The sequence below is a fragment of the Carettochelys insculpta genome, chromosome 4, assembly GCF_033958435.1.
Source record: "Carettochelys insculpta isolate YL-2023 chromosome 4, ASM3395843v1, whole genome shotgun sequence".
Classification (NCBI taxonomy): Eukaryota; Metazoa; Chordata; order Testudines; family Carettochelyidae; genus Carettochelys; species Carettochelys insculpta.
The window spans coordinates 110,798,128-110,824,802 of record NC_134140.1 but is presented as its reverse complement, the minus strand read 5'-3'; the positions used below and the strand labels follow the sequence as shown (position 1 = coordinate 110,824,802).

Genomic DNA, 26,675 nt, shown 5'->3' with positions numbered 1-26,675 from the left:
AATAATCAAAATGTAGGAGAAATTGGGGTTTTTGGTGCCTAACAGTTGCCCGCTCATATTCCTCTCCCGAAGGAACCTGTCCTGATCTCATTAAATACCCATTGATTTTAATATCAGGAAGATTGGGCCCATAGGCTCCTTTTGTATCAGCCTCCTCAGTCACGTATCATATGCCAGTGCTTATGGAGAGCAGTTAAATTAGAACTCCAAAGCAGCAAAGGTCCTGTTTCTTTGTAAGTGTCCTGGTTAATTAAAAAAGAAGGAACCAAAATGAAGAAAATATGATGGCAGCAGAATTTTTTTCTCAGGAGAGTATTTTTCAATTTTCCAGACAGCTTCAACTGCTCTTTAATCAAGGCATATTTTCCATTAGTTCCCTGAGTAGCTACGTCTACACTGGGATGCTACATCGAAATAGCTTAAACAGCCCTGGAGGATGTGTAGACGCCATTCATCGATGTAGCGAAATCGAAATAGCTTATTTCGATGAATAGCGTCTACACATCCTCCAGGGCCGGTGCCGTCGACATTCAACGTCGACGTTGGACAGCACTACATCGAAGTAGGCGCTTCGGGGGAGCGTCTACACACCAAAGCGTCCCAAATCAAAATAAGGGTGCCAGGAACAGCTGCAAACAGGGTCACAGGGCGGACTAGCACTTCTGGGGCAACAGCAAGCTGCTCCTTTAAAGGGCCCCTCCCAGACACACTCAGCCTGCGCAGCATGCGGTCTGCAGAGCTACAGGCACGCACACCCCACGGAAGCAGCACGGATCGCCAGCAGCAGCAGCAGCAGCCGCAGCCAGAGGCCCACACACCTGCCCCTGGAGGAGCAGTGGTTGCCCTGCTCAGTGCCATGCAGGAGGCAGCTGACCATCTTTTATTTCAGGAAGATGAGCTGTCCTTGGGGGATGAGGAAGAAGCCCCAGACCTTGCTGCACTCCCAGCCCCCGCCACCGCACACGCCGCCGGCTGTGGAGATACCCCACGAGCACGGACTGGTGGGAGCGGCTGGTGCTCGGCGAGTGGGACAATGACCACTGGCTCCGGAACTTCAGAATGAGCTGGCAGACATTCCTGGAGCTCTGCCAGTGGCTCACCCGTGCCTTACGGCACCAGGACACCTCCATGCGATGTGCCCTCACCATAGAGAAACGGGTCGGCATCACCGTCTGGAAGCTGGCCTCTCCAGACAGCTATCGATCTGTAGGGCAGCAGTTCGGCGTGGGCAAGGCCACCGTTGGGGCTGTCCTACTGGAGGTAAGAGGACCCAGGGGGAGCAGGGAGAGCCCGGGGGGGGGAGGGCCAGACACACGCTGCACACCCCTCACCAGTGCTCTCTCATGTCCTTCCCCTGCAGGTCGTCCGTGCAATCAGTGCCCTGCTCCTCTACAGACTCGTGAGGCTTGGGGACCCGGATGCTGCCATCGCGGGGTTTGCCAGCCTGGGCTTCCCAAATTGCTTTGGGGCTCTGGATGGGACCCATATCCCCATCCGTGCCCCGGAGCACAGCAGAGGACACTTCCTCAATAGGAAGGGATACCATTCCATGGTCCTCCAGGCCTCGGTGGACAGCCGGGGCCGCTTCCTGGACATTTGTGTTGGCTGGTCTGGCAGCACCCCTGACGCCCGGGTGTTCAGAAATTCGGGCCCGTGCTGCCGGCTGGAGGCAGGGACCTACATCCCCCAGCGGGAGATCCCTGTGGGGGACACCACCATGCCCCTCTGCGTCGTCGCAGACGCGGCGTACCCCCTCCGGCCCTGGCTCATGCACCGTTACATGGGTCATGTCACAGCCAGCCAGGAGCGGTTCAACATGCGCTTGAACCATGCACGCCAGGTGGTCGAGCGCACTTTTGGCCGCCTCAAAAGGCGCTGGAGGTGTCTTCTCACCTTCCTGGATGCAGGCCTCCCCAACATCCCCCACATTGTGGGCATATGCAGCGCACTCCACAGCCTGGTGGAGAGCAAGGGAGAGGCCTTCTTCCAGGGCTGTGCTGTGGAAGCTGGCAGGGCCGACGTCCAGCCACCTGCTGCCCCCAGTCACCAGGTCGACCCTGAGGGGATCCAGGTCCGGGAGGCCCTGCAGACCCATTTTAACCAGGCTGCGGGGTGAACGCTGGCAGGGCCAGCTGCGGGTGAGCCACCCACTGCACCCCCCCATCCTCCAAAACACTCCCTGCCCCCACGCCCACACCACAGAGAACCCGAGAGCACAACCCCCCCATACCTCTGTACAATAAAAAAATGGAATTTTTTTTAAACAAAACCCTGCAACCTTTTGTATTATTAATATGAAAACAGAAGAATAAGGGGGGAACTATGTACATGGGGGGGCAGGTACAAAACAGGGGTAGAACAAAAACTGTTTACACAAACATGGGAGGAATGAGCCCAAAGGAGGGAGTCTTGGGGGGCAACGTCCTCGGCCACGCACCCCTTATTGTCCTGCACCTGGTGTTGGGGGGCGTGACCCATGTCTCAGCCGGAGGCCCGGTCGAGGCTGCATGGGGGCCGGGAGAACTGGCAGATACGCCCGGGCGGTGTCCAGAGGCCCATGATCCCCCTTGGTGGCAGGCCCCAGGACGGCCGATGGTGGAGGGATGGCAGGTGGAGCGGCGGGGGGGCCAAGTGCCGCGTGATGTCCTGGAAGGTGCGCATGAAGGCCCCCCAAGCCTCCTGGCACCAGGCCAGCTCTCGCTCCTGGAGGTGGAGCCGCTGCTCGGACACCTCCAGCTGATGCCGGAGGGTGGCAAGCAGCTGGGGGTCCATGGACGCCCGCGGATGGCCCCGCTGCTGTTGGGCTCGTCCTGGGGCTGGTCCGTGCTCTGATGAGGGGCTGGCCTGGTGGGATGGCCCCGGTGGGCTCTCTGGGACCACAGACAGTGCGCCGGTGCTCTCCGGGCCCTCTGATGGTGCAGCTGCAGAACAGAGGGGGGAAGAAGAGTGGAGACAGCCGTTAGTCTGGGCCCTGACCCATAGCCCTTGTCCCCCCCACCCCTCTGCTGCTGGTTCCCCATCCTGGTCCCCCGGAGATGCTGCTGCTGATGGGTGTCCAACCGCCCTCCCCCGGTGGACCCTAGGTTCCGCTTCCCCCATCCCCAGGGATGGGGCACGGTGCTGTCCTGCTGGGGGGCAGGGGCTGATGGACTCTTCTGAGGGACATGCCACTGCTGTCCTCGGGGCCATGGTCATCTGGGTGTGTGGAGGGCCCTGGTCATGTCTCTTGTCCCCACCGCTTAACCCCAGGGGTGTGCACCAGAGGGGTACATACCTGACGCTCTGCTCCCACGTTGGGGGGACAGCCATCGGGCAGACGCCCTGCTGGAGCTGCAGGAGGGGAGGGCGATCTGGAGCCCCCTGTCGCTGGAGGTCCCCTCCTCCTCCGGTGTCCCAGGGGTGGGCTCCTGGGGGGACCCCTGGGGTGCAGGGCTGGCCTCCGGGGTGGACTCCATCTCGGGGGCCTGCTGGGGCTCGTCAACCGATGTGTCAAGGGTGTGGGGAGGAGGTGTACCGGAGGCCCAGGATTTCCCTGAGCTCCCTGTAAAAGGGGCAAGCGGCGGGGGTGGCCCCAGATCGGCTGGCCGTGTCCCGGGCCCGGGCATAACCCTGCTGCAGCTCCTTTACCTTACTTCTGACATGGTCAGGAGTGTGGGCAGGGTGACCCCTGGCAGCCAGGCCCTTGGCCAGCTGAGCGAACGCATCCACGTTCCGCCTCTTGCTCCCCATTACCTGGAGCACCTCCTCCTTGCCCCAGAGCCCCAGCAGGTCCTGGATCTCGGCCTCCGTCCAGGAGGGGCCCCGCTGCCTCTTCCCCCTCTGGCTGGCAGGCTGGGAGCCCTGGGTCCCCTTGTGGGGGGTGCCCTGTGGGCGCTTGGGGGGCTGGCTGGATGCCACGGGGTGCAGGATGCTGGCTTGAGGCTGCAGAGGGATGTGCAGGCTGGGCATGTGGCAGTGCTGCTGCCTGCATGAGCTCTCAGCTTCCTGCACAGGAAATAAGGGGGCGGGGAGCTTTAAGGGGCTGCTGCACGCGGCGACCATAGAGCTCAGGGGCTGGAGAGAGCGTCTCTCAACCTCTCAGCTGATGGCCGCCATGGCGGACCCCACTATTTCGATGTTGCAGGACACGGATCGTCTACATGTGCCCTACTTCGACATTCAACGTCGAAGTAGGGCGCTATTCCCATCTCCTGATGAGGATAGCGACTTCGACTTCTTGCCGCCTTACGTCGATTTCAACTTCGAAATAGCGCTTACTGCGTGTAGACGCGGTGGGTGCTATTTCGAAGCTGGCACGGCTACTTCTAAATAGCCGGCTAGTAAGACACAGCTGTAAACAAAAATTGGATAGGCAGATAATTGCCTTGGGAATTCTAGAGAGTTCACTTTAGGAATGTATCATTCTTCCTTTAAGATTTGCTGGTTCATGAATGCCATGATATTCTCTCTCTAATTTGGTGTATGTGTTTCAACACCATGACAAGTAAGGATTTTTACATAGGAAGAAAGCTATTTATTTGAAAGATAAATAGCCACCCTGGACTAGGGTGACCTAATATTAGGGGCTTTGTCTTCTATAGGACAAAGAGAAAAAAAAGTGTCCCAATTGTTCATACTTCTTAACTGATCACCCTAACGTGAACCGTTTAATGATCTAATCTCTGATTATGTTCTTTGATACTCTTTATAGGAAAAACAGCTTGCATTTTATCAACAGTGACCCCTGTGCCTTTCAAACAAAGTGGCAACTAACAAACAGCAAACAAACAAACAAAACCAGTGCTACTCACATGGCTTTGAGACAAATTTGGCAGTCAGTCAGTCACCAGTCTGCTAGGGAAAGCCATTAAATGTAATGGTCTGTGTCAGAAATTGATCTTTAAATTGTAAGGATATTTATCATGGTCTTACTGCCCTCTCCCTACTGGAGAAGAAGCTTCATAGAACACAGAATGTGTGGTTTTGTTTCCTGTGTAAACCAGACCACTTTGTGGAGTGGTGTGGGTGGCAGGGGACGGTAGAGTACAGGAATATCTTGTGATTCATAGCTAGCACAAGCTCTTTCCGGCCTGAAATTACTTTAGTGGGAGCAATTGTGTAAACCGCAAATTCTGTGATCTTTCAGTTAGCGGCACAGGAGTGAGCAGCAAACAGAGCTGTAAACAGGACCAGGAATGGGAGTTCTGTGGAAGCAGAGAGAAGGAGTACATCACTGGTCCTTAGGATTAATGAATGAGATTTTTTGAGGATATTTTTTTTTGGGGGGTTGGTTATTTTTTTTTCTCATTCAGTTTGTAGAAGTTCATAGGGGGTAGTGAGCTGCGAGAGAAGGTGAGCCCTGACAGGGAGTGGGCCAGCCCTGATTAAGAGGCCTATAAAGCAAACAGAGCTGTATACAGGCAAGTTTAGGGGTGGGTATGTGGTAGTCTTGGTTTGGTGTGTGTTTAGGTCTTTGTTTTGTTGTTCTCCCCTCCATGCCCTCCCCCCACCACCCACTTTGTGACAGGAATGTAGGCAGAAGGGTTAACAACAGGTAGAAGTACTGACTGAACTCAAGGCAAAAACAATGAAAACGAGCAAGTGCTGAAGCTGCAGGATGTATATAATCCTCGAGCAGGTACCTGAAAAGAGCTTTGTCTGTATGGATGGTTGCTTGATAGAGCTGATGTAAGGGAAGATCCCAGGGTTGAAGATGCAGGTGGAAACTATGGTTACTCAAAAACTTTTCAAAACACAACTGATAGAGCAAAGGCAAAAGGAAGCTGAATGGAAAAATCAAGACTTCCAGATGCAAGCAGGATTGAAGAACTCTGAGGGGAAACTGCTGGGTGAACAAAGCGGTCAGTGGTAGTGTGACTACTGGCCTGAAGAACTCAAAGATCTGAATGTGGAGGAGGTTTGGAATTACTGTAAGTCAAAGTTGCAGATATTATCTGAAGCCTTAACCTCACGCAAGGAGGAAAAAGTTCATTGAGAAGGGTTGCAGACCAAGGTGAATGCGCCGGCATTTGAAACAGATGATTAAGAGAAAGCAGAAAGCCTAGAGTGAATGGAAGGTGAGAGGGACAAACAAGGAAGGGTACCTTCTGGTGATCAGAAAATGGGATAAAATGAGAACTGCCATAATAAGCCAAGCAGAATAAGATTTTGCAAATTGAAACAAGTAGTAAAAGGTTCTATAGTCCTATAAATAAGAAAACAAGGAAAGAAAGTGGGACTACTAGGCACTGAGGATGGAGTGGAGATTAAAGATTATTTAGGCATGGCCCAGCACTTCAACAAATACTTTACCTCAGTTTTTAATGAGGCCAATGAAGAGCTTCCCGGTAGTGGCAGTTGGCTAATGGCAACATGGAGGTAGGAATTACTGCATCTGAGGTGGAAGTCAAACTCAATCTATTTATTGGGATAAATTAGGGGGACCAGATAATCTCCATTCAAGAATATTAAAGGAGCTGGCACAAGAAATTGCAAGCTCAATAGCAAGGATTTTTAATGAACTGGAGGTTGTACCTTTATGGCTGGAGAGTTGCGAATGTAGTTTGCATTGTTAAGAAAGGGGAATCCAGGAAACTACAGGCCTGTTAGTTGGACCGCAATTGTGTGCAAGATTTGGGAATAATTTTTGAAAGAGAAAGTACTTAAAGCCATAGAGATGAACAGTAATTGGGTTAAAATACAACATGGCTTCACAAAAGGTAGATTGTGTGAGAACAACCTGATCTCCTTCCTTGAGAATATAAATGAGTTTTTAGGCAAAGGAGATGCAGGTGGTTTAATTCACTTCAGTTTCAGCAAGGCATTTGATACAGTTTGATTTAGGAAATTAGTTAAATTGAAGAAAATGGGGATTAATATGAGAACAGAAAGCTGGACCAGGAATTGGTTAAAGGGGTGAATAGAACCAGTCATACTGGCAGATAAACTCTCAGTGTGGAGGGGAGTTACTAGTGGAGATCCTCAGGTATCAATCTTGGGACCAATCTTATTTAAAATTTTTATCGCTGACATTAGCACATGCACGCTTTTTGCACCAATAACATTTGCAGGTGACGTAAAGTTGGGAGGTACAGCCAACACAGAGGAGGACTGGAATAGCACATAGGATCTGGTTGCAAATTAGAATGATAGAAATGGGATGAAATGTAGTAGTGCAGAGGGCAAGATCATGCACATAGGAACTAATAACATGATTTTTTGCTGTAAGCTGGAGAATTATGAGTTAGGAGCTCTGGGAGAGGAGAATGACCTGGATATATTGCTTGATCATCAGATGACTATGAGCCATCCGTGCAGTGTCTGTGAGAAAGGTTAATGCAGCACTTGGAAGGAGCAGGTGAGGTATTTCCAGTAGAGACAGGGCACGTTAGTATCATTAGACAGGGCATTGGTGAGACCTCATCTGGAATACTGTGTGCAAGCCTGGGCTCCCATCTTTAAGAAAGATGAATATAAATGAACAGATACAAGAAGGGCTACTGGGCTCCAAGGAATGGAAAAACCTACCTTATGGGAGAAGACTCAAAGAGCTTGGCTTGTGTAGTGTAATTAAAAGAAGGCTGTAGGTCAGCGGTTCTCAAATTTTAACAACTCAAGAACCTCCACTTCGATTAAAAAAATTGAGGGAACCACCTGACCTGCCCTTTATGAGGCCCTTCCCTTGCTCACTCCATCTCCCCTCCCTCTGTTAGTTGCTGTGCCACACCATCACTCACTTTCGCTGGCTGGCCGAGGGGGTTGGGGGTGTGTAGGGGGTGAGAGCCCCAGCTGGAGGCATGAGCTGTGGAGTGGGGTCAGGGATGAGGGCTTTAGAGTGCAAGACAAGTCTCAGGAGACTGGGGTGGTTGGATGTGCCGGGTGTGGGTGGGGACTTCAGGCTGTGGCATAGGGTTGGGCGTGTATGGTCCCCACAGCACTTATCGTGGCTCCCAGAAGTGGCTGCCAGGTGGGTCTGGGTCCTGCCTTTGGGACCCCCATTGGTCACAGTTCCTGGCTATTGAGATCTGCAAAAGTGACATTATTTATGGTGTAAATGGTGAATTCTCTGTAACTTGGAGTTTTAAACCATGATGTGAGGATTTCCATAACTCAGTCAGAGACTAGGAGTCTATTTCAGGAGTGGATGAGGTTCAGTGCGCTGCAATGTGTAGTTCAGATTCGATGTTGATAGGGATCCCTTCTGACTTTAAAGTTTATGAGATGGCGATGACTTTTGTCTGGACAAAGATTTGTTTGCAGTGTCCTGGAGAGAACTGATAGTAAATATTTCCTTCTTTCCATTAAATGGCTGGGCCTAGAAGGAATCTAGAAAGCTAGATTTAGTGGGTCTATGTCACAGATTTCTGTTAAGTAAGGTCTTTCGTGTGTTCAACTTTATAATGCAAGTAACTGGCCAGTTAATTAACATGACCAGTGACTCCAGTTCATTACTTGGCAAATTCTGAATGTCATTAATATTCTACAAAATCAGTTGAAATATGCAATCTATAAATAGAATATCCTGGTTATACCATACTCTTGTTTCCTGTATACTTCATGTCCATCTATTTTAGACTCATCAGGGCAGGGACTATCTGCATTTTGGGTATTGTATAGTGCTAATGATATCAGTTCATGATAAATCTACACCAGACTATCTTGGCACTGGAATAAATCCTTTTATTAAAGGAGTTAAAGGAGTGTGTTTAATAATACAAAAGACATAACAAAAATGCTTGGAGCAGGGTCCTCTGTGAATTATTTGAACTATAAAATGTTTTCCAGAGTTGTCATGGTCCTAGCAATCTAAAAACAATCATATTAGCATGAAGTAAATCCTGTGGCAATAAAAATAAATTTACATCTAGTTTTTCCCGTTTCTTTCCATAGTATCATCACTTTGCTGGTGCAGTTTTTAAATTATGTGGTTTATAATACACACACATTTTTATTCGTGTTTTTTTCACATTTGTTTTAATTAAAGCCTGGCTATGCTCAGAAGAGTGTCTTTGTAACAGCGATCCCTGAGTTTCCCATATTTATCCTCCATCTGTGGAACTAGAATGTATCTGGCAACTTTGTTGAGGCAGACGCAAAATAGAACATAGCTTCATGTTCTGCAGTTATTACTGGTTGAGGAGGGATGACACTATTTAATACCTGTATTTGTAAGTTATCTAAATGGAATTGACTGAGATGTGGGCAGCACATTTGCTTTTTAGCCCATTTCAGGTTTTACTTTTGAAATTTCCCACCCACTGTAGGTTTGAGGAAAGGAGTGGACATGGTGAGGACCCAGGCAGACTGTACATTCTGACCACTAATTAATTTCTTTGCTTACTCAAAAAATTGTGATGTTGAAATCAATTAATCAAACACATTCATTTACACAGTGCCTGAACCAGTATTATAGAGCAACAGTATGATTTTTTTTCTTTCCCCACAACTAGCATGTCAAGTGGAATTCCAAATTCTCCTGTGGCTGGGAATCTCACCATCCAGTCCCAGAGGGATGAATTTGGACAAAACTACTGGTGACCCATCCAGAGTTTTTTTTCATTCCTTCTCCTGGAGGAGGTGTTACTGCACTTCAGAAATTACTGTAGCTATATTTAGTTACAGTGGGTAAAATAGAAGCAACTTGTTCAATATTCACCAAATTCTCCCTATTTTTTGTGATTCCCATCCAGAAGGATTTGCATCCGTTTTTACAGCCCATGGAGTTTTTCCCTGCATGCCTCCATTAAAGGAAGAATTGCATACATGGTAATATAAATGAGAATTGATTTTTTTTTTTTTTTGTTATCGCTGTTGCATACATTATTCTGAAAACCTCAGTAGCCTGGCATGTATCAGAGGGTAGGACTTGGAACCTACAAAGGAACCTTATCTGCATGCATCCTATCCTGAACATTGCTCATGCAGCCTGACTCTCTCTAGAACAACTATGTATTGAGGAACATGAGAAATACTCACTCTTTAAGAAAATCCAAAAAGTTCACAGCATACATTTTTAAAAAAATGTGTAATTGTTAATTAACATTTTCCTCTCCTTACCCCTTAAAATTTCTATGCTGGTGATAAGAAACTGCTATTTAGCATTAGAAGTAGGCAATTTCTTCTGGATTTAAATAGCTAATGGACCATTTAATATTTTATATTCATTGATTAGTAATGGGTATAAGCAAACTGAGCTGGATTCTCTATCATGATGCAACTGCTTTGCACTCGATTGACAATACAACTTGGTTAGAAAATTGGCATCATCCTCCCAGGATAATCACCTCAGTAAAACTATGACACTTTGGTGTATGGGCTGGTGTAAATACTGGGAAAATGGGCTTCACAGAACAACAGCAGTCTTAGGGAAGGGGATAGGTGAGTTTTAAATCATGTTTGCATAGTGACCTGTGTTCTGTATACGCTAATATTCAGAAAAATAGTTTAAATTCTGAGTGACTAAAGGTTTGCCAAATTATCTTTCTCTTACAATAAAATGTGTCTGAATTTACATGCATCTAATTACATTTACTACAAACAAAAATACACTAAGAGAACATTAATAAAGTTGCAAAATCAAGCACTCAGAAGTTAGGAAATGCTAGAATTAAGGATGCCTATGCAACCTTAATTCAGGTCCCAGGCATGTAGGTGCATTATGATACAAACTTTAATTACATAATTTCATATTAGATTCTCTATTCATGCACAGAATGAGATGGTGTTGGTCAACGTTTCATTCTAATCAAATCTTTCATTTATTTATTTAATGTATACCATCGAGATCCTTCACAGAACACAACCTGAGAGCTTATAAGGTGATCTTTTCAGAAGGCTTTGCATTTTATAGCACATTATTTGTTGAAAACCCAGTTCCAGTTAACTGCAGTGCTCATCACTTCCACAAATATGGCCCTATGGTGTTAAATTGGGTACCTGGCAAATGAGGAACAAACCATTGATGGGCGCTTGTGAGCTGTTTGGTTTAAATGGTTTGTCTAGCCTCACACAGCTTCTTTGTAGCAGAGGCAGGGTTGGAATCCAGTTCTCTGGGGTGGCATTCAGTTGCCTTATCCATGAGATCTCTTATTTCTCTGCCTCATTCATCGATCACCTTCCAGCTTCTGTAATGCATAGGGAAGTGTTGTCCAGAAAGTCTTGTTCACTACACAACCCTGATTCATTCCCTGAGCACTGTAAACCATGAACTTAATGAGGCAGACGTTGTGGAAAAAAGTCTGTGGTTGTGTAATAAAAAGATTGTATCACAATTTATATACATAAGGGGACTCTATTATGTTTGCTCAATTGTGAGATTTCTTAACATTTTAGCACTTGGCCTATGCATCTTGTTGTTCTTTTAATGAGCTTTGTATGGAATTTTCCAAATGCCCAAATGTAGAATCACACTGATGTGTGCATGATTCATCAGCAGGGTTGGATCTTCTTAGATACTTCACATTGTTGCCTGATTTTTAGATTATGTATGGATATGGATTACTTATGAATTTCCAGTTACCATCTGTAGGGTTGACAGATCTTTTGTCCCAGGGTCAGGCCCGGTATTTAAATTATTCTATGGTGGGGACCCCTGATGTGCACAGTAGCAACACTCACACTTAGTAACTTTAGTATATTTGTATATTAATACAGTTAGCACAGTTCACAAAAAGCCCAACTTCAGAAGAGGAGGAAGGTATATCTATATTTCCATTCCATATACTATCACCATTCCTTGTAGAACAACCTGAAGTGTTATCCATCACCCTCCTTGTCACCATCACCACCTTTGGCCATCATTCTGGCCTCTCCCAAGGACTACATTTAATTCTCCTACTGCCTCTAGGCTGGGATGCCGCTTTCATAATGTTCACTGACAACATGTTTCATACATATTTAGTAGGGGATGTTTCCTCTTTTCCTTATTTATATTTCCTCACCTTACTAATGGGGAAGTGTCATTTTCCTATAGGTTAGTATATCACTGATGTCAAATTATCATATATGTCAATTTGTTAACATGGGCTTTTTGTGGTTGGCTATCACTTTTGTTGTTTCTGCCCTACCCAGTTATTCAGGCTGGTCTTAACCAGTTATTTCAGATTTTTCCAAATAATGATAAACGTACTATGTGTGAGGGTTCTTGGAAAGCTCTATGCCGTTGAAGGTTGCTTTAGCTAGGTGGAAGATGCTGAATATATGCACATTGACTTTGCTGTCTGGGTGAACCCGAACCAGGCTGATCTTTCCAGAAGTGTAGACAAGCCCGTAGCCTCTGCTCCATACACTGTACTCCTTTTCTCAGTTTTATGTTCTCAGCTCCCAGGCTCCCGATGCTCCTAGTGGCAGATTGTTCCAGTGCCTCTCCCAGTGTTCTGTCTCTCCCATCCCTAACTTGTTCCCATTAGTGCTCCCATTATTAATATTAACATGTTCAAACCTCAAGTTTAAGAACCAGGATTGTGTACAGTAGAGATTATGCTGCTTCTAATGAACTGTAAGGAGATACAGTGAATAAAAACACTTTTTTAGTACCAAAGTTTTTTGAAAAAACTGTTGAATTTGGGCCATTTTGCTGTGCTAGTGTACAAGAGGTATCTGGCAGACACAGCTTAGTGGGCCTGATTCTGCTCTAGTTGCTTAGCTAATTAGGGTCATTAAACTAAACAGAACTTCTTTGCGTATGGAAAAATTTACTTGTGTAAAACAAGTAGGATTGCACCATGAGTCCACCTTTTGGAACCCATGACCTCAGCCCCAGAGAGGAAATGCTTCTGTGAAAGATCATCCTTTCTCTTTTGCTAACTAGTTCTGGAGGGAGCCTAACTGAACGCTCCTCAGACTAGAGACTGATTCAGAGCCTTTTGATGAGTGTCCAGTTAAAGAAATGCCATTATCCAAAGAATTTGAGGGATACTTGGAACTATACTGTTGCTTAGCTGTTGTTGGTCTGACAATGCTTTTATGTTGGCATTCCTACTTCTTGTTTAGTTTGGTTATGTTTTACTTATAGCAAACTGAATGACATGCCTCACACCTACATTAAAAAGTCCATTTGCTGGTCAGATATTCGGTAATTTGCAGTATCCAAAAAGTTGACCATTATATTCCATAACCCATGAAGATAATGCTCATTATTGATTAGTGTCCAGATGTGTATTTGGTTGTTTATATTTTTGAAAATACACTTGATGTTAAATATTAAAATGTTAAATCTTAAAATACACTGTGGTGTTAAAATGTGAAGTGATGTACAAGGGCTAAGTAAATATGACTAGCAGTTGTGCTACTGTTAAATCAGTAGTCTTTACACTGAAGTAATACACCATTGTTGATTAGACCACAATGATAATACATGTGATTCTATTTGCAGCTATATGTCAGCCCAGATGTAAACATGGTGAATGTATTGGACCAAATATGTGCAAATGCCTCCCAGGGTATACTGGAAAAACCTGCAACCAAGGTAACAAAACCAATCTTTCAGTAACAAAATAAGCCTGCAGATGAGACTACAGAAAACGTTTAATCCAAAAATTTAAATTGTGTTATGCATGGTAGCTTCAATTTTCTGCTTATTAATGTTAATGAAAAACAGTGACCTGGGTCTTCATAAATATATAGTATCCATAAAAGGAATGTACTGTATATTCTGCACTCACAGGGCAATGGATTTTATCTATGAGCTCTTTTACAGATGTAACATTTGTAGTGACGATAAGAGTTTTCTTAGGACTTGAATCCAATGTGTATTAAATAAAAGTCCCTTTAATTTATCTTGCTTTTCACCCTATTGCCAGTTGATCAGAGAAAACCAATTGGTGAGTTGTTGCTGTTAAATAAAAATTGACTAACAATACATAGTGAGATAATTTCGCTACTCTCCTTAAATATTAAAAATATGTTGTATATTGATTATATAAGATAAATTGAGGCAGACAAATCAAGGAGATAACAATAATACAAAGTATAATTGATTAACTACTAAGAGGACAGCCTCAGACATGTTCAAGTTATTGTGTTGGCGCAAACAATAATCAAGTCACAAAGATGGCACTGCACATGATTAAGTGACTTTTTTAAGATTTCTACCTTTATGCATTTTATTTAGCTGTTTATACTTTCATTTGTGGAAAGAATACATTAAGGGTTAAATCTCAATATGTCCCAAATAACTCCTAGAGATCTATGATGAGTTTTCAAGGGTCTTGTTAATGAGGCAGAAGTATTAAGGTTGCTTAGCAAAATAAGTGTGTGCTCTTTATCTTGTTTGGCTTTGCTGCTTTTGAGTCAGTCAGATACTGAACTTTGGGGAACCAGGCGATGTCTTCTTGCTCAGGTACCATCATGTTAGTGGACATCATTCTCTGATCAGATGGCTGATTTGCAATGTCTTTTTCTCTGTTTTCCTTGGACAGGGAAGTAGACATATCAGCCATAGAGTGACGGTGGTGGTGATCTCAGGAGAAACACATTTTTTCCTTCTTCAAGTGGGCAGCATGTACACTACAGCCCCCTTTTGACAGGGGAGTGCAAATGAGGCAAAGTGGAAACACAAATGAAGCACTGATTTACATACCTTACCCTTTATTCGCATAATCACATTTTTGAGAGTCTTTCGAAAGAAAAACAACAGTGTAGATGGGGTTCATTCAAAATAAAACCCCGTTTTTGAAAGCACCCTTCTTGCTAATTCAGCGCTTCGTTTGCCTTTCCAATTTGCCTCATTTGCATCCCGCTTTTGAAAGGAGACTGTAATGTAGATACAGCCATGGTCTTCTGTGAGGGAAACTCAAACTGGTATTCTTGAACTGGACTGCTTGTTGTCATCTGTCTGAATCAGAGGATTTTGCATTGTACAGTCCTGGTTAGATGATGTCAGTATGAATCATGGTCCACTTGGGGACTCTTCTTTTTTAGGGTGCTGTTTCTTAGTAACATAGAGAAGTCTGTTTTCTAGAATAAGCAACAGTGACGGGAAAGGAGATGAAATTCTAACAAGATGATTTCACCTCCTTGTATTTAAGTGAACATCTGAAACACTTCAGTGGCCTCTTTACTGTTGTCTCCTGTTGTTTTCCTGGTCCTAACATTGTTTTTTGACATACAAAAATAGTTCCTTATCCATGTTCACGTCCCATGCTTATGCTTCCTCAGAATGGAGACAGCCATATAAACAAAATACAAATTTACTGAATATGCTTCCCTGTAATACTGGATGGAAGGTTATTTCACTCTATCAGGGCTCAGAGTTAAGCAGCTTTAAAGCTACTTATTCAATCCACTAATACATAATATATAAATAAATATATACATAAATATATAACCAGTTGAAGTGTATCCTCGGTCTACAATGGAATTTAGCACCTTCTGTGACATACCAGGGTATGATTAAGACTAATGGGTATCTGTGTCATCCCTATGCTCTAACCAGGAGTACTTTTTAAAATGCCTTGCTACTCATAAACCACCTACAGCATGTAACTCACTCAGAGCTATGTCTTTGTGGCTATGTCTACACTAGCCAGAAACTTTGAAATAGCCATGCAAATGGCCATTTCAAAGTTTACTAATGAAGCGCTGAAGTACATATTCAGCGCCTCATTAGCATGTGGGCAGCTGCGGCACTTCGAAATTGATGTGCCTCGCTGCTGCGCAGCTCGTCCAGATGGGGCTCCTTTTCGAAAGGACCCTGGCTACTTCGAAGTCCCCTTATTCCCATCTGTTCATAGGAATAAGGGGACTTCGAAGTAGGAGGGGTCCTTTCGAAAAGGAGCCCCATCTGGACAAGCCACATCAATTTCGAAGTGCCGCGGCTGCCCACATGCTAATGAGGCACTGAATATGTATTTCAGCGCTTCATTAGTAAACTTTGAAATGGCCATTTACATGGCCATTTCGAAGTTTTTGGCTAGTGTAGACACGGCCTGTGTGTGGTATAGCCTGGTAGCCACACCTTGGCGCTCATTAGTCTTAAACTACCTCTGGGTGTACTCTGAATCTTAGATTTACATAGCCCTCTCCTGGACAGTGCAAATATTCTGAGCCCACTATTCCTTTAGGTAAATATTATGCATACAACTTCTTGTGCTGAATGGAGTTACCACTTCAGCTTGGACACACTGGGTTAGGTAAAACCATAAAACAAAGTAACTAACTACAAAGAGAAGTTTGAAGTGAATACAAGCAATGACATACAAGTCAGAAATGGCTATAAGAAAAATAAAGATAAAATACTTCTGGTGTCTAATTTAACAAACTATATTAGATTTGTGCAAAGTATCTCACTACATGCACCAGCAGATTACTGAGCAAACTCTCAGATTAGGACTTGTCCCGCAGAGTCCAGCCATTGCTTCCTTTGTCTCTTCATGTGTAGTGAATGTGGTGGAGGGAGAGAAAAAGAGGGAGAAAATGGGTTGTTTGTCCCTCCTTTTTAAAGCTTGTTCCCTGCTTGAAAAATGTATCCAGATGAGAATCAGGAACCCAAGAGTCCATGTGGAGCGATATTCCCTTCTGTTTTTTTGAACTTGATAAACTTCTTTTGTCAGGTCTTCCTGACCGATGACTCTGTTTCCTGTTTTAATGCGAAATAAGCAGAGCAGACATTCCTTAGTGTAGGACAGACCTGTGGGGTTTGGAACATGTGACATGATACAGAAAAATGTTACAACTTCACATACAATGTTGACATTGTGGTAGGATTAGTACCACTCCTGGGCACCAGACCTCTGTTCAGTCTACCACCCCATGGTATGAGGACCATTTGCCCTCGCCAGAGTTAGGACTTAAGTCCCTTGGCTCAAAGGCCAGTGGGTAGGAACCCCCTGGCCCAGCCAGGCTGAGTAACCAGTCCTTCCCAGCCTCTGTCTGAGCCCTGACGTTACCAGGGGTGGGGAACCTCAAACGCTCCCTGTATGAGCTCCTTAACTTCTCTGCTATCTTTTTGATGCTCTTCGTATTTCCATTCGCTGCTCTCTCCTCACCTGCTGTAATCTTCTCACTTCACTCCAGTCTTCTCTTGTACTCTCTCCCCCATCCCTACTGGGGAAAGGCTTTTAAAAGGCCTGTGGCAGCCTCAAGTGTGACCAGCTGGCCCCAAATGATTTATAGCAGCCTCTTCCATGCTGCTCCCACTCTTCCTGATTAGCCAGGGCCATTTCTGAACTGAGCTTCCATTTGGAGCTGCCCGTTTCCCTTTTAAGTGAGCCTCTGGCCTGACCCTGTCACACCACACGTATTTGATCAGCACATGAGTTTTCAAATGACACTTTACAAGGCATAATTTTGTGTGAAGATTATTAGAATAGGATATATAGAGTATGAATACAAGTGTATTGTTTTTCACACATTCTTTAAAGTTGTGTGTACTTATGTGCCTTACTGAATCTGATTCAAAAGAAATCGTATCTGTCCCTTTATAGAGATAGGGAAGTAATTTAGGCACCAAGCTTGGTTTTTGATAATGAAATGTTTGTTTTACTGCAAATTTTTCATACACACATTTTTAATTGACACTTTCTCTCTTGCAGTGCTGTCAGCCTAAAACTACCTAGAATACCCCATTTTGAAAAAGACTGACAACCACAGTATTCTCTTTGTGCAGTGTTTCTCAAAGTGGCCCATGGGCCTGCTTTTGGGAAAGCTGCTAGGTGGCCTGCGCTACTTTGTTTACCGAAAGGGTCCGTAGCCATGGAGTCCTGTGGCTCTCATTGCCCCCAGTTCATTATTTCCAGCCAAGAGGAGCTGTGGGAAGCAGCCCAGCCCATGTCCCACTTTGAGAAACACTGCCTTTGTGCTACATTACCATTGCTGTAGTTTTAAGTCTTCCATTAGTGTAACTGGCCTCTGGAAATGCAAAGTGATGTGTACTGCACAGAACATTACACACAATTCCAATACACCACTGTTAACTTGTGAAGACTAAACCATGTTTGTATGCAGCAATAGAGCATAAAGACAGTCACAAACATCCTCTCCAGTTGTCTGAAGTAATAGTAAATCTGGGGTTTCTTTCCTGAAAAAGCAGATGAGGATGCTGTAGAAAAGACTGACAACATCTGAGCCATGCTATATTCAGAATAGTATCCTCTGATGTTTACTAGTACTTATACGGCACACTGATTCCTAATATTTTTCTTTTAAAGTATGTGTATTTTTTTTCAGATTTGTGAGCCCTTTCTTGAAAGATGACTTTGTAAATAACTGCTATGTTTTTCCCCCCTCTTGCACCCTTTCTTTTGCTCTTATTTCCTTCCTTAGGAATTGTCTTAACTTCTTTACTTTTCGCACAAGTCCAGCACTCATGAAGATGACATGTTGTGATTTTACTATTTTAAATAAGCTGTCTTGGTCACTTTAGAGCTTTACATAGAGAGTATTCAGGCTAGGTCTGCCTGCATGAAAAAAAATCAGTTTTAAGATACGCAACTTCAGCTGTGCGAATTGCATAGCTGGAGTCAATGTATCTTAAATCAATTTTTCCTGCCATAACCACAGTGGGAGATAGACAGGAGAAACTCTTCTGTCGACTTCCCTTACCCCTTGTGACTATGAGGAGTACCAGGGTTGACACTGGAGCCCTGATCATTTGACTTAGTGTGGCCCCACTAGGCACGCTAAATTGAATCCTGGAAGATAGATTGCCACTGTGTCAATCTTCTGGAAAAGGTAGATGTATCCTGTTTTAGATGCATAGTAACATATATTAGATTCACAGTATCACATGTATGTTACACAGACTGGTTCAGGCCATGTTGTACTTTGCTAAAATGCTGTTGGACCTGAGAAACCTCCCAGAAACCCGGGGTGCTAGATGAAGTTGGGCAGGTGGTTTTGGTGCACACCCGTCCTGTCGCTTAGTATTGAGCCTGTGTTCCAGCATGGTACTAGTGACTTGGAGGTTTTCAAAGGTGTGTAAGTAATTTAGAAATGTAAAGCCCATGGTCCTCCTGAGTCACTCAAAAATCATATTTGCTATCTTTTGGTTGATTTATAAATTGAAGCCCTGTTCACAACATTCATCAACTCACAAGACTGGTCTGTCCCACGAAAGTTCATCACCAAATAAATAATTTTGTTAGTCTTTAAAGTGCTACTTTTCTGCTGTTTTGTTTTATTAGGGGGTTAAAATGCGTCAGTAGCTAAATTGCAATACTCGTGTACTAGCGGCAACAGAGTGTTCCCTGTTGTGTAGAAATCTTATTTTGTGACCTTTCCACTTCAGTTTTGGGTTTTCAACCTCAATTTGCAGTTTGGGTCACCATTTGAGATAGATGGTAGCTAAAGATAGTTTAAGAAAATACCAGTTTTTTTTAATTACCAGTTTTGTAAGGTAGTTATAAAACTAGCTCTACAGTGGTAGTTGTTTCCATGGCCCGCTACACGTTATGAGGTATGACTTAGGACATGTCAATACTTAACTGGCATTCGATGTGGCACAATTGATCCTCTGGAGTTATCTGTGAAGATGTGGCAAAATTGGTCTCTCTGGGCTCAGCCATCTATCCTGGTACTCCATGCTATTTTGTGGAGTAAGGGATTTCAGCACAAGTCAGAAGAGCCCTGATCTTCCCAAGGGAACAAAGTCAATCCTGATACATTGATTCTAGCTACGCTAATGGCGTAGCTAGAATTGCGCATGTGGGATTGACTTTGTTCCATACTGTAGACCAGGCCTTAGTTTGTAGTACTAGCAATGTAAGAATTTTAGATTTGTGTTAGTAATATAAAATTAGGCAGTGTTTTCTATGAAAAGTGATATACTACCATAGATAATTTGCTATTTAAAATTAGCAGCAGGAGTTTCACAACAGGTTGTCTGAATGCTGTTGTTCTAGGCTACAAACATAATTTCCATGGATTTTTTTAATTGATGCAGTTGGTAGACTCTGCATTAATGTTTTTTTGTCATAATAAAATAATACATCATCACAGGAATTTGGTCTTTTGACTATTATTATGCCTTCTGCTTTGTGAAGCTGAGCACCTGTATACAACCCCAACTGGTCGGCACAATGAACCACCTTTAATCTGCCCCCTGGATCATCATGCAACAAATATACCTTCAAGGGGTGAGAGAGTTCTTTTTTTCAGGTGGTGTGCTTTTTCCACCTGCATGGCTTTATATAGTAATAAAAAGTTCTTGAAAATGTTCTGAAGTATGAATGAATGGCTGCCATTTGAAAGCCAGGCCTGCAGTATCATTGGCATGCAAAGCAAATATGCAGTTACAAACTTCTTTGATGCTGTATGCCTATATTCTGGAAAGATTTGGCTCTTGATAATCCTTTAAACTTCCTATTGATGTTTCTTTTCTGCTTTGTTCTTTCAGGGATTTGCTCTGCTTTTTTCTAAATCCCTCTCTATATCAGCATTACTAGGTCTTTCTAGCAATGCAGACATCACTCCTTAGTGCAGACACAACCTATATTGATGGAAGGTTCTGTCCCAGCTATGGTGCTCAGGGGTGTGTAAACTTTTAAATGTAGATTGGGCCTAAATCAAGAGCCATGGAAATGTTTATTGGGTTCAGGTGAAGATCATAATGTGATTGACACAAAGCTGGAGAATAAGCATGAGAGGCTGTTAATGTCAGAGTTTGGTTCTTAACTATATTGTCTATTTCACATATGGTGTGACTGAACAAAGCCATATCTGAGAGTGTGCAAATTTGTTCTCAAGAAGAAAATTAACACTGTTCAGTGAAATTGATGATGCACTGAAAATTAAAGCTGATCTATTTTTTGATGTAATGGTGATGAAGGCTTGTTCTGGTCAGTGCACCAATCTAAGTAAACTCAGCTGTGAATATTTGGGCTCTGTGTTGCCTGGTTTAAAGTTAGAAGGTAGAAAGTTTGAATGTTACACAAAAGAATGTTAGGCCTTTGTTGGGACCATCTAAATGTGTCTAATGAAAGAAAACTAAGTACAGAAAACTGCATAATCTTGAAGAAGGAAGCATGCCTGCATAATAAAGAAAATCTGTCTTTATTCAGAATGATGTCTGGGAGCAGTGCCCCACACTAAACAAGTCACATCCAGAATTATCAGCATATCACCAGTTGTCCTTCCACTGTAATTACATTTTTAATCTCTTTCCTTTTGAAATGTAATATATCTGCTCAGCAGCCTGCGCTTACATTCTGGACCTTCTTTCGCAAGCTCCTCCAATAGCTGACCTGCTTTTACATGTGGCACTTTTCAGTATGTCACTTGCAGTTAAAAATGCAATTTTTATATTGAGAGTACAGTTATAGCATTTGAATTAAAGTGGTTGAATGGTAAAAGGGTCTAGTTTGGAATAATGAATGAAGATCTCAGTCAGCAGCATAATGGATCTTGTTAATCCCCTCATGTTGATGTGCCTTGTATTTTAAATTCCATTATAAGCTTCTAAGAAGTAAAAGGAAGAATGATGTTTATGTTAAAAATAAAAATAATGTACTAGGTTTTGTGGAACATTCTGGTGTTAAAACCTTTTAATATTCAGTCTTTTAGAGGACAATTCTGCTGTTTTCTTTCTTTTTTTTTTTTTTTGCTGGAGGAGTATTTGTTCTAAGTGAGCTGTCATTGTAGATATTGTTTGAAAAGCAAAATTGATATCTCTAGATAAGTAACTTGACCTTTCTTAAACCCACCAGATGTTGCAATATATTCAGTATGTTGTTATAGATAACCCTTTCACTGCTCACATTAGCCTGAGCCTGTTCAAGAATAATGACCTTGTGTAAACAACAAAAATATAAAGAATTTGAAGAATTCTAGCAATGGGAATGTTTCCGAGCTTCAAGCAGGTGCCACTAAGTAGGGATGCAGTATGTATGCACACTGGCCGATCCATTTCTTCTCTTGCCCAAATTCAGTATATAGTCATAATCTTTTGAGAAGGACGTGCTATTGCACACAATCTGGGTGTGGAGCTATATGAAGAGGATCATTGTGCTAATAGAAGATGTTCTGAAGAATCAGATGAACCTCCCAGTGGCCTGTCAGCTAGGACACTGAATATTTCATGATCTTGTGAACAGACTAGGTGCCAGTCTATACTGAAATTGGGAAAGAAGCTACAGCAGTGTTCAGGAAAGAGGGTTGAAAACACTATACTTGTGAAAATGCATATGGACAGCAGATCTGCTAGGAAGCCTACAGAAAAGCACATTGCACAATTTGAGCATATTTTCAAAGCACTGGATTTGTAGTTGGGTACATCACTTCCCAAGTAATAGTGGCAGATTTTGTAGCTGAATTCAGACCCTAAAGGACTAAAACCACACTCTCACTCCATAGCAAAGCGCAAAGGCAGAAGTGGAAAAAAATTACTTCTAAATCTGTTGGAGCTGTACGAAAGGTCTTATTTTGGCTCTCCCTTGAGGTTGAACCATTAGCACATTGGCCATTTTACGGTACAACTGAAAAAAATCGGCACCTTTGTATAAAGACCAGGCATCTTCCAAGTAGTATTCCCAGCATGCTTTTCAAGGTCTGAATCTAAAGCATTAAAAAAAATGCTGGTACTGGGCTGGCTTAGATTTAGCTACTGCCACGTGGGGAGATGGAATACCCATGCCAACAGGAGAAGCCTTCTTGTCAGCATCGTTAGCATCATCACTGAAGTGCTACAGTTCCACAGGTGCATTGGTACAGCTTTACCGCTGCTGCCTTTTAAGTGAGGACAAACCCTTAGGCCATTTCTACACAGGCCACTTTCTTTGAAAGTGGCATGGTAATACATGGCCCAAAATATGCTAATGACGCATGGATGCAAATTCCCCGTGCCTCATTAGCATACGGTTATGTGATTTGGAGTCCGGAAGACCTTCCAGACTCCAAAATGCCGTTTAGCAGCGTGGCCCCCGAGGTGTCTTCCAGAAGGAAGTCCTTCTTCCGGAGGCCCCTTTTTTCCAAAAATTTTTGGGAAGAAGGGGCCTCTGGAAGAAGGACTTCCTTCTGGAAGCTCCCCCGGGGCCAAGCTTCTACACGCTGTTTTGGAGTCCGGAAGAACGGTTTTCCAGACTCCAAATCACATGACCTTATGCTAATGAGGCACGGGGAATTTGCATCTGTGCCTCATTAGCATATTTCGGGCCATGTATTACCATGCCACTTTTGAAGAAAGTGGCCTGTGTAGAAACGGCCTTAGTGAATTTAAGGGACATAAGTAAGATACGTATGAACTGAAACCAAATAAAAAGAAGCACATATGGAATGGTATCTTAATATACATTCCAGTTTCTATTTTGTATGTTCTGTTTATTCTGAGAATGTGTTACTAATAGCTGGCCATCCTTCAGCACATTCTGTGCTAAAAATATTTTATACCAGGTGGTGGGATATTCAGAGCCCCATGGAAAAGTCCAGTTATTTGAGAATGATGATGTAATTTACAGTTTATGAAGAACAATATATTTCAATTAATTAGTCATTACATCATTAACATATGGATCCATGGTAGCAGCATGCAGTCCACAGACAACTTTTCCTCGTTCACCAATTTATGAAGGTCCTGAAACTTCACTCTACCTCATCCATCTCCCCTTGAAGCAATGGCAGACCCCAAGTTCATCCTCCCAGTATTGGTCAAAGTTCGCAATTTCCCTGTGTATTCCAGATAGCCATCTTTCACTTTTCTATGTGATCCACACTGTCTAAACAGAAACACATATTTGGTCCTAACCCTACAACACTTAGATGCCTAAACCTTGTCTTCATTAGGCCTTTGTTTCTGTCAAAAATAATTGGTTTTAAGTGAAGTTGTGTGAGTAAGTGAAACAATGAACAACCTGACTATTTTGACTAACCAGGTGTTTAGTCATGGTAGAGCGGCATAACTACATTGACTTGAACAGAACAGTGCCATATATCGACCAAGGATCTGGCCCATAACTTACAGTACTTCAAGTAGGGGAGCTTTACAGGTCAGTAGCCAGCCACAACTTCAACCTGTAATTACATAATGATTTACCAGCTAGATTTGTAAGTAGGTTTATGAATAACAGGGTTATTTTTAGTCTGAGAGGGATAGCTGTGTTAGTCAGTACCCATGAAAGATAAGAAATGAATTTGCTAGTCGTTAAGGTGCAGGTTTATTTTTTATTCCTTTAGGATAGTTCTGTACTGAGTCAGTACTGCTTCTCATATAACCATCATATCCTGGCTTCCTTGCTGAATATTAATTTTGTGGGCATTCATAGCTCACCTTTTGTTTTCCATTGCAATTTTTTGTTTGCTTAAGCTACAGTTGTGGGTAGAACATGTTCACAATGTGTAATTCATTAATTCCTTGTGTATTCCAGTTGAAGCCTGAAATCCAAAATCATGGGTAATTTTTAACACATACATTAGTAATGCCAAAGACCTTCCTCAGTAGTAGGTAAAAACATACCTAGCTTCTACCCCATCTTTCCCTGCGAAGCCTTTTACATCTCATTTTTACAGTACTCAAAAAAAAAAAAAGTAGTAGATAATGAAATGCCAATTTTCTCCTCCAAACTGGGGAAATGGCAGCTTTCATATGCTGTTCCGCTAATGTTCCTCAAACATAAGATGAAGGGAATACTTCTAGGAATGAGATGGTAATTCAGGCTCTGTACACATTTGGTCAATATTATCTCTGGTGAAATTCTGGTTACTGCCAGTAAAGGCTACAGATTGAACCTCTTTCATCCAGCATTATCTAATCTGGAAACATTCATAATCTGGATGGGTGTGGCCAAGTTTCCCATAGTCCCATCATTTTTTTTCCAGCTACCAGTCCTAGCTCTCAGTGTCCTGTGCTGTTTTTCAGCTCTAAATTGCTCCTAAATGTCTTCTAAGAGCCCAGTAAACAGGGAAGTATTGGTAATGTGCTAGACAATATTGACCTCTCATGGTCTGGCAAATTCTCTCCTTTGGCACGTCAGCTCCCTAGGGTGCTGGACTAGAGAGGTTCAACCTATATGAGTCAGTTAATGCCATTTCTGAGAGTGGAATTTCTAATGTTGATAAAAAGTAGAGTGGTGTACTTGGTAAGAGAACTGAACAATATTATTTATTTCACATGGAGTACTGAACAGTGCTCACATAGCCAATTCTGGTCACAGCTGTGCTGGGTTAGATATGAAAACTTACCTCTCCCTCTAGCTTTTCCCCAACTTTTAAAGTACTGGAAAAATTTCAAATTATTTTTATGCATAATCTATTTGCTTGTTCTCTCCTCTCTCTATTAATTTTAGATCTAAATGAGTGTGGATTAAAGCCTCGGCCATGCAAACACCGATGCATGAATACATATGGAAGCTACAAATGCTATTGTCTGAATGGATACATGCTTATGCCAGATGGATCATGTTCTAGTATGTCAAGACTCTGTAGCTTTTATCCCCAAAAAACTCTGGTTGATATGTGGGGTATTTTTTAAATCCCTTGAGGTGCTCAGTAAATATTTACTGGACAAAAATTAGTCCCAAAGCAAAAGCTGGTTCATTTTGAAAATTGTGCATCATTCACAATGAGTTTTGTCAGTCTGGTAAAATTTAAGCTGCACAAAACCCCCCAAAATAATTTGGTTTTATTAGTTTTATTACCCATTTCCCTAATCTGTTCTTCAGCTGAGTAAATCACTGTTGTTCTGCCTATGGGGATGTATACTTGATATGCCCTCAGTAGCAAGACATGCAATACTGCTTCATTATGCCCACATAAATGTAAAATTGTTAAAACAACAGATGCCTGCTGGCTCTACGGTGTACGACTTGAAATCAGGTTCCTTTTCACTTGCATAAAAAAGTAGGTATTTTCAGTATGTTAACAGAGAAGAGGAGCGCGAGAATAACCTTTTAATGAAAGGTATTCTATAAGCCTCACTGCAGTCAGGAGTTGGCATTTTTTAACAGGTCCATCCATGAAGGGTTTGTAGCATGCCCTGGGGTTTATTTTCAGCCTGGGAATTATGTGCCACAAGACAGCTAGCTAAAATCTGTAGTCTGCAACTTAATGGCTCTTCAGCAATACACTTTGTGAGCACAAATTTACAGCATATATATTTGCTTTTACGGTGCCTGACCCAAAACCTATTACAGTCAACAGAAGCAGATGGACTGGACGTCAGTGCTCCCAAAATTACAACAACTTAACTGTCTGATGCTGAGTTCTTATATTTGATTCATATGTGTAACTGCTTCTTCCTAGATGCTCTTTCTTGTTCGATGGCAAACTGTCAGTATGGCTGTGATGTAGTGAAAGGAGAGGTACGCTGCCGCTGCCCTTCTCCAGGCTTGCAGCTAGGGCCTGATGGTAGAACCTGCATAGGTAAGTTGTTAGTCCTGGTTGCATTTCACTGCTTTCTCCAGGATGTTTTCTTGAATCAAGCCACTGTTTCAATGAATTTATCACATATGTAGAGAATAAATATCAGGTGTAAAGATTATATTGGCATGGGTTTGGATTGCCACCTTACTCTGTGTTCTCAGTTGTGTATTCTGTGCATATAACATGTTACAGAAACAATACTTTCAGCAAACATTAGAGACTTTAAAAATTTGTTACTATTTTTCACATCCCTATTACCTGTAAAATCAGGTGCTGTAATCAGGGCTCTGAGGGGGTGCATCTACACTCGCATTCCTCTTTTGAAAGAGGTATGCAAATGAAGTGAATCAAAAATGCAAATATGTTATAAATTTGCATATTTGGCACCTTGTTTGCATATTTTAATTTTG

The 26,675-nt window shown here is 43.0% G+C and overlaps 1 protein-coding gene across 3 annotated transcripts in view; it reads left to right on the top strand.

Annotated features, from left to right (window-relative positions):
* NPNT (nephronectin) overlaps positions 1-26,675 on the top strand; it is an 89,068-nt gene that overhangs the window by 20,093 nt on the left and 42,300 nt on the right. For all 3 annotated transcript variants that reach the window (XM_074993478.1, XM_074993477.1, XM_074993479.1), the window contains 3 exons: positions 13,352-13,444; positions 25,191-25,310; positions 26,146-26,265. In XM_074993478.1, the coding sequence (XP_074849579.1) occupies positions 13,352-13,444; positions 25,191-25,310; positions 26,146-26,265 (333 nt within the window). The remainder of the gene's footprint in view (positions 1-13,351; positions 13,445-25,190; positions 25,311-26,145; positions 26,266-26,675) is intronic.